Source organism: Anguilla rostrata, chromosome 16 (assembly GCF_018555375.3).
Source record: "Anguilla rostrata isolate EN2019 chromosome 16, ASM1855537v3, whole genome shotgun sequence".
Taxonomy (NCBI): domain Eukaryota; kingdom Metazoa; phylum Chordata; class Actinopteri; order Anguilliformes; family Anguillidae; genus Anguilla; species Anguilla rostrata.
The window spans coordinates 5,111,262-5,119,776 of NC_057948.1; the positions used below are offsets into that span (position 1 = coordinate 5,111,262).

Consider the following 8,515-nt stretch of genomic DNA (forward strand, 5'->3'; position numbering starts at 1 on the left):
CAGTTCACCCTAGCTAAAGGGATTGCTGTTAAACTCATACATGAGTAAGCTGTATTTCATTCGTAATGCAGTGATCCTGTAGGTTTGCAGTACTGGTAGTTTCTAATCATGTAATTATAACCACTGAGTTATGGCTATACCATCCATTATTTACCCAGCGTATGAACCTTATATAATTGCGGTTTAAGGTCTGTTGTGTTGCTTTAGTTGCAGCGGGCACTTAACGTTAATAAGCTGTTGCCTACGGATGGCCAACACCTGTGTAAAATAAAAACGCACAAGAAAACTGTTAGTGATTTATTCATATAGCACTTCAGCTCGAGGCCAGGGAAAACCGTTGAACGCAAAACGTAGGCTACATGCTACGTTTTGGTAGTGCCGCAAAAAAATAGGCTGATTAGGCTACTTGTTGTGTCTTTCGAGGATGTGTCTTTGTTTAACCCGTTGTTTCTCGTCCCGTTCCCCCCTCCCCCCTCAGAGATTTCCACGTTGTCTACTGCAGCATGTTCACCCGAGTTTGTGAAACACCTATCGGGTGCAACGGGAACCGACGGCTTCTGTTTTCAGCCTCCGGTTACATGGCACATACGGGGCGCTTATTAAGGGGAGTGCAAAAAATGCGGGTTTGAATTAATGCAGCTGCAATAGGTTACGATACGATTACTTTGGCACCGCATTGCCTTTCCCGATAAGCTGTAAACACAACTGCAAACCTTCAAAAATAAGCATGAGTACCAAGTGGGCTGTTTATAAATTAACAATGAAATCATTGAATGTGTATTGGAGACTGACTGCGGTGAGTTAACGGTGCTAGCTAAACTGTATTTGAAAGCAAAAGGAAAAGTAAATAGTAATTATCTGACGAAAAGAAAAAAGAACCAACCATTTAAAAATATTTTGTATTAGTATGGGCAACTATGCATTATTCACTCTTAAATTAGCATAAGTATCCCAAATTAGTAAGACTGAATGTAGTCATTTTGCAATACAAAGACGTCGTAGCCCTTTAAAGATAATTTAATTGACCAGCAGACCCAACTGCAAATTTATTGATCTGGTCTCATTCTCTCTCCGATTATAATGCTGTTTGTTGTCGTCATCGACCTTAGCCTACTGAAAATTAACTTATTTTAAAGGTCATGCCCGTGGCACATTAATACATGTCTGGAAACCAGCGCCCGGCACCTGCAGAACTACAGAGCCCACAGAGAAATGGAGAGAAAGAGCAGGCTCGATAATGAGATGAATTGTTTGTACTCGAAATCCCCGGGCGCTCACATTGAGAAATAAGTGAGTGAGGAACCAGCGCCATTCATGTATGCACCGCGCGAGCGCTGCAGTTCAGCACCAAAGGCTCGTGGACAGCGCGCGGAGATTCCGGGTTAGCACATTTCCGTGAATTCAACCTGTGGCACTCTTTTAAAATTTCGAATTCCTTATCTTGAACGGGGAGGGAATTTTAAAAATCCGGAGTTTTAAAGAGGTCTTAAAACCACAGCGTCGGCGTAAAAACTAGTCTGCGCGAGACAGCGAAGCAGCGATTCTAACAGCCTGGGTTGTGTGCTACAGGATTTCCGAACGCACCCTGGTCCTCCACAGCGGCTTTTTTTGTGATGAAGTGCGTTTCGCGGTGAGCAGGTGTGTGAGGCGTCGGAGTTGTCTGACGAGGCGGTCGGAGGGCAGTGGAGCTGCCGAAAAGCCCGTCCATTCAGAAGGATGCTGGTGGGAAATGCCTGGAGACAGAGAGGACGAGATTTGTCAGAAGGCGCTGGAACTCTTGTCGGATCTCTGCTCTAAGGGCGAAGTGCAAAGCGACAGCTGCTTGGATTTCATATACTATTTTCGTGATCTTGCCAGACCGAGATATTCGGACTCAGGTAATGCTCGCGATTTTAAAATACTATGCACTTTTTTTTTTACTTGCGTGGGATTGTGATGCTGCTAGTTATTTTTTCTTGAATACAGAATTTGCTTTCTCAATCAATTAAGGGATTTGGTGATTTATCATTCGCCCAGTTTGGAAGGAGCCTTCCTTCAGAACCCCCGCTGTGAACCTCTAAAACTAAGAAACAGTTTAAAAACCTTGTCAGAATGCGTTAAGCCTTATTTGCCACAAATGCAACTTGTTGCAGTGACATGTCCCATGTCTTCGCTCGTCCAAAGTAAAGCGCTCAGGGTGTTAGCCTATTTGTACGTTTAATGGTTTGGGGTGAGCTGCGTTCCAAAAACTCGCGAAGAATAAGCAGCGTTTTTTGCCCCCTCTGGAGCGGCAGGCGAGCGTCATCTGTGCGCTGCTGCACGAGAACATAAAGTCAGCAAACAATATATTCGGAGAGGGCAGTAGGATACGGACCACACCCTTCCATATTAGGTTTTGCAAGACAAAGTAGCCTACGCTACTGTGCACATCGGAAAGTAATGTGAAAATATGAATTACAGAGTGAAAAGAACAGCGAACACGATTCTGCATTCCTACATGAAAATATGTTAAGAACTTGGAATGTTAGTATCGGCAACGTATGCGTCTTTACAAAATGATGTATTTGATAAATATCGTTTTACACGAGATTGAGCTGCTGCTGAATTACGCAGCCCACCTCCGCGACTAAAAAGTGATACTCTTTTATATGTCTTTTTATTCTAGTCCACCTGAAATATTGCGGCGACGGCAGCTATACGTCGGCAGGACCGTAAGCGAAGGCGCAATTTTGGTAGCACGGGCAATTCATTAAACCTTATTAGAAATGTCATAAAACATGCATGATCCTACGCAAGTTCACAAAGATAGGCTATTTCCCAGAAGACTGCGTGACCTATTTACACGTCAGTTGGCGCACGTTCTCGGCACTATTATAAGGTTGTTATGCATTCGGGAGCTGCCTTTTAGGCAGTCTTGAGTGCTTTGTTACAGCCTCATTTCAAGCAGCGCGGACACGCCGGCCAATTTATTAGCAGCTCTAAAAGGCCAAGATAGTCTAGCGAGTATACCTGTAAGGATGCCAATTTACTCAGAGTTTTCTTCGATACTTTGGTCAGGGGGGTCTCAAACTCCAGTCTGGGAGAGCCTCTGTTGGCCTTTGTGATTTCCTTTTGATCAGCAGCCAATCTAGGTCTTAAAAAGAAGATGTGTAGACTCTTTAGCCAATCAATGGCTGAAATTAAGCACTTAAGTGCAGAGACACACCGAAAGCCAGCAGACACAGCAGTCCTCCAGGATTTGAGTCTGAGCTCCCTGATTTAAATGGTGTGCGTAGAGACACCTGTGTGGAAGCGCACCGCCGCACTGGGCTGAGCGTCAGTGTCAGAGCCAGACCCACACGGCGTCCTTTCAGCACTGACACTGAGAGGACAACTGACCGCAGGCTACAGACACAAGCTGGGGCTTTAGTTCCTCACATCTGCTGCGGACCATCTTTCACAGAGCAGTTCGTTTGCTGGGGCCGGACCGAAAGGCTTCAAGCAGGGAAGCCGTAAGGAGAGGAAGTTAGGGTGATTCCACGCTGGATTTCCTGGGGTGGTGGGCCCACAATGTCAGACCTTTTCGTGGGGCCCACAATCCCTTTTCCAGTGGTGCCCCGGTGACTGCAATTTTCGAATCCTAGAAGGGACAGTATCTCCCCATTGACAGACAGTGTAATACTGGCTAGGCAATCTGGTTCATAATTCAGAGCTTAGCTGGTTCAACTTCCTCTGCTGTTGTATCCTTGGCAACATTCTTCACGTGAAATACCTAAACTGCATAAATAGTAACATTAAAAATAAGAAGTTCAAAGGTCACAGCTTAACACGAAAATAATGCGAGTAAATTCAATTCAGCTTAAACGTGACACCAAGTGAGATTTCAAATGCCCATCTTCCTGAATAAGCATCCATTGATGTTCATCATGATGAATGTAAAAGCGGTTTAAATTAGGCTGCATTCTACCCAAGTAAGGTCATGTGGTCAGCCCAGTCCCATATCGATTGGGGTATTGAGATGGAGCCACGCCTCTTTCGGTGTTTCTGCACTAACGGTAACTCGTTCTCGTGAAACGTGAGCAAAGTAGTCGCCCTCCCATTTTCGGCGACCCGGGATAGCTTTTACCTTCCGGCCGCTAGCGGCTGGGCTACGCTACTCCGCTGGAGGGCTGGCCCGCTACTCCGCTGGAAGGCTAGCGCGCTACTCCACTCGAGGGCTAGCGCGCTTCTCGCTGGAGGGCTAGCGCGCTACTCCGCTGGAGGGCTAGCGCGCTACTCCGCTAGCGGCTGGGCTACGCTACTCCGCTCGAGGGCTAGCGCGCTACTCCACTCGAGGGCTAGCGCGCTACTCCGCTCAAGGGCTAGCGCGCTACTCCGCTCGAGGGCTAGCGCGCTACTCCGCTCCAGGGCTAGCGCGCCTCCGCTCGAGGGCTAGCGCGCTACTCCGCTCGAGGGCTAGCGCGCTACTCCGCTCCAGGGCTAGCGCGCTACTCCGCTCCAGGGCTAGCGCGCTACTCCGAGCGCCGCCGCCAGCGCCGACCCATCAGCCGCTGAATCCGTGCCTCGTCTACGGCGGCCGAAGGCCGGGGGGGGGGGTTCCCGCCGCCGAAAAGTTACCGGCCACCTTATTGGTCGTGTGCGGTTGTGATGTCATTCGGAACGATCGTATCAGAGTGGGCCATGCTCCAGTTCATTAGGCGCAGAGGCCATTACGAGTGGCGCTGGTAAAGTAGGATTTGCAGATGTGTCGTAGCGCAGCTTTATCTGATATTAATTCTCCCCTCTGAAAGATAACCCAAATGGACCAAGCGACAGGCGACTCCTAAATGCCTCACATGTTTTAAAATATGATTATTTGATTGAAATATGAAATATGAAATATGATTTTTATTTGGCAGGATTGTTTTTGTCTGATTCTGATTAGGCACATGTGATTTCAGTGCTAGTTTGTACTTGGCAGGATTGTCTGTTTGTTTGCTGAACAGGTTACTCTACAGGGTTGGAGTCCTGATCTATGTGGTCACTTCTGGCACTACAATCTTTACTTCACTCTAGTGTGTTTCTTTTGCACCTCTGCACCTTGAACTAATGCACTTGTTGTACGTCGCTCTGGATAAGAGCGTCTGCTAAATGCCCATAATGTAACGTAATGTAATTCATTATTAATAAAAAAAAAAATGCAATCTTATTTAAATCTTCAACATATTCAGAGGTTAATCAAACAGTAAACTGGTGGAAATTACTAACAAATCAAACCCAACTTGTTTGGTTTGGTGCTTATTTTTGGTGTTTATGTTCACCGTCCTCATCCCCTTGTCCGCCTCAGTTCCAACCCTTGTCTGCCTTGACTCCTCCTGTTCCCAATTTGACCCCGCCCCTTCCCCATTGTTTCTACCCCTTCTGCCCTGCTACGCAGTACAATGTCCAGTGATAATTCAACTCTAACAGTGTTGATTCAACACAACACCAATGGGGACCAAATGTTATCTGTTAGAGTTGAATTAACACAAGACATTTTACTGAACCTTCCCCCTCCCCTTCTCCCATTTGTTCCCTCCCCCCCCCCCCCCCCCCAAACCCTCCCATCCCCCACCATTCTCTCCTGGATAATGCAATAATAAGGCTCCTCCTGGGGCAGGGGGGCAGATGATTTTGGCTGCAAGCGTTGAGGGTGGGGGGTCAGTACCAACCAGAGGTGGATAACCCGGCTTCAAAGAGCAAAAAGACTGACCATGTATTTGCTCCACCACCATGCACTAAACCAGCTGACTCTAATTAGCATAACTCTTCACCATGGTAGGAGAACTAATTATTGTGATCAGCTGGTTTAGTGCATGTTGGCGGCGCAAATACATGGTCAGTCTTTTTACTCTTTGAAGCCGGGTTACCCACTTGACCAACTCCCCCCCACCCCCCACCCCGCATTGTTCCTCTGTCGCTATATGAAGAAACCCCAGCGCTGCCGTTGCCGCCTTTACAATGCGGGTTACCGCGGGCGCCGTCGGGATTCCATTGAGCCGTTACTCTCAGGCACCATCCCGACCCGGCCCCTAATCCACGTATTAATAAAGCCAGGCAGCTGAGACCTGTCCCCTCTCTCCGGATGAGCAGTCAGTATATAAAAACACAAACGCTCAGCCCATCCCCCCCCCCTTCTGACAGCTTGAGGGCTTCGTATTTCTCATCTTTAAAACGTCCCGTGAGGGGGGGGGGGTGAAGGGGGGTATATCTTGTGCTTTATCGACGTGTTTCCCCGGCCTACGAACGCAGCTCCAGTTATGGAGCACAGGGGTTAACCGGTGCGCTTTCGCGCCGAGAGGAAATGGGTTACCGAATAAACCGTCTCAAACGCGGCCACGCGAAAAAACCCTGCGCTCAAATCTCGGTGGGGGTGGAGGAGGAGGGGGGGGGTCTTTTTCTTCTTATTTCCGTAAAAAAACGAGTACGGAAACAGGGGGGGCCCGGCCGGCTGCCGCACCCTGGCTGGAGGACCTTCGAAACGGAAACCGAAATGTTGCGCGGTAGCGAGCGCGTTCTATTTTAAAAGTGTTTATCAATGAATTATTAAGCGCGAACCAGCATGCGTTCCCCCCCCCCCCCCCGTTCCGCGGAAGGCTCAAAGGGGGGCACGCTGGTGCGCCGGTTTCTAATTCAGGTCACACCCCGCCGGCGCCCAAAACGGGGCGCTGACCCTGTAGCCTGGGGGCCGCGAGCACCGGGGATGAGTATCAGAGATTGAAAGAGCGAGGGTGAAAGGGAGGGGGGGAGGGGGAGGGGGAGAACAAGAAAGAGGTGAGAGAATGAGAGCGAGAGAGAGAGAGAGAGAGGGAAACGAAGAGAGAGACGTAAGCGAGAAAGGGTGAGAGGGAGAAGCGGGAGACAGAGAGAGAGGGCAGAGAGATGGGAGGAGGGACAGCGAGAGGGAGGGCGAGGAGAGAAAAAAAAAATTTCCCAGAAGTCTCCATTGCCGCTCTAAGTGCTCTTGGTTTCTGAGTCTAAGCCAGATGCAGCTTGAGGCTATGAAGTTAACAACATAAAAGGATGGAGATGGTGCTGTGCCTGTCTGTGCTGCTGCCCAGAGAACCACAACACAGTCTACTCAGTATCCCACAACACAGACTCTACTGAGAGTCCCCACAACACAGACTCTACTGAGTCCCCACAACACAGTCTACTCATAGTCCCCACAACACAGAGTCTACTGAGAGTCCCCACAACACAGACTCTACTGAGAGTCCCCACAACACAGTCTACTCATAGTCCCCACAACACAGACTCTACTGAGAGTCCCCACAACACAGTCTACTCATAGTCCCCACAACACAGACTCTACTGAGAGTCCCCACAACACAGACTCTACTCAGAGTCCCACAATACAGACTCTACTGAGTCCCCACAACACAGAGTCTACTGAGTCCTCACAACACAGAGCCTACTGAGTTCCCACAATACAGACTCCACTCAGAGTCCCACAATACAGACTCTACTGAGTCCCCACAACACAGACTCTACTGAGTCCCACACACAGTCTACCATAGTCCCCACACAGACTCTGCTGAGTCCCACAACACAGTCTACCCTAGTCCACACACAGACTCTACTGGGTCCCCACAACCACAGAGTCTACTGTGTCCCCACAATACAGACTCTACTGGGTCCCCACAACACAGAGTCTACTGTGTCCCCACAATACAGACTCTACTGGGTCCCCACAACACAGAGTCTACTGTGTCCCCACAATACAGAGTCTACTGGGTCCCCACAATACAGACTGTTCTCACACTGATCTCACACTGCTGCAACACTAAATCTACATTGCAGTATCTACTACAGTTACTTCTGAAACACACACATGCAGACATACACTCATATACATACAAACACGCAGATGTACACGTACCGTACACACGCAAGCATGCACACACACACACACACACAGACAGGCACACAAGCAGCCACACACATATACAAACACACACACACACACACACAGGCACAGGCCTGCTGGGTTATGCCTAGCCTTATTTATTTATTCACGCATGTTTTTATTCAATTATGCATCCATTTGTATAATAGGCCGCTTTCATCTACAGTGCAGTCCAATCACACGGCCAGCCCAACGCTCCCTACTGTATATGAAAACCCAGCGCGGTGTTCAACTCCCGACAGCTGCCGTCTGACGCACCGCGCGGCCGGGCTTTCCAACGCAGCGCAGCTGTCAGCGGCGTGCGAATGCCCCGCCCCCAACGTTTGGGACCGGAGTTGTTTCTTCCGCCGACGGGACGCCCCCAGCTGAACCCGCTACACTGCAGAGCCCCGCGGCCCAGACCCGATCCGGAAGGCCCCCGCTCCGTCTCTGTGAGAGAGAGACGCGGCTAACGATTCGCGGGTCACGATCGCCCCCATCCCTCAGCCCCGCCCCCTCCACACCAGCCCCGCCCCCTTTCCACCCCACCCGCCCTCTCTCCACCAGCCCCGCCCCCCTCTGACACCAGCCTCTCTCCTGTCCCACACCAGCCCCGCCCCCCTCGACACCAGCCCCGCCCCCCTCCCACAC

The 8,515-nt window shown here is 49.8% G+C and overlaps 1 protein-coding gene across 1 annotated transcript in view; it reads left to right on the plus strand.

Annotated features, from left to right (window-relative positions):
* The first annotated feature begins 937 nt into the window (after nt 1–937).
* LOC135242599 (synaptotagmin-9-like) overlaps nt 938–8,515 on the plus strand; it is a 56,032-nt gene continuing 48,454 nt past the window's right edge. The window contains exon 1 of the mRNA XM_064313750.1: nt 938–1,877. Within this exon, the coding sequence (XP_064169820.1) occupies nt 1,730–1,877 (148 nt within the window). The 5' untranslated portion in view covers nt 938–1,729. The remainder of the gene's footprint in view (nt 1,878–8,515) is intronic.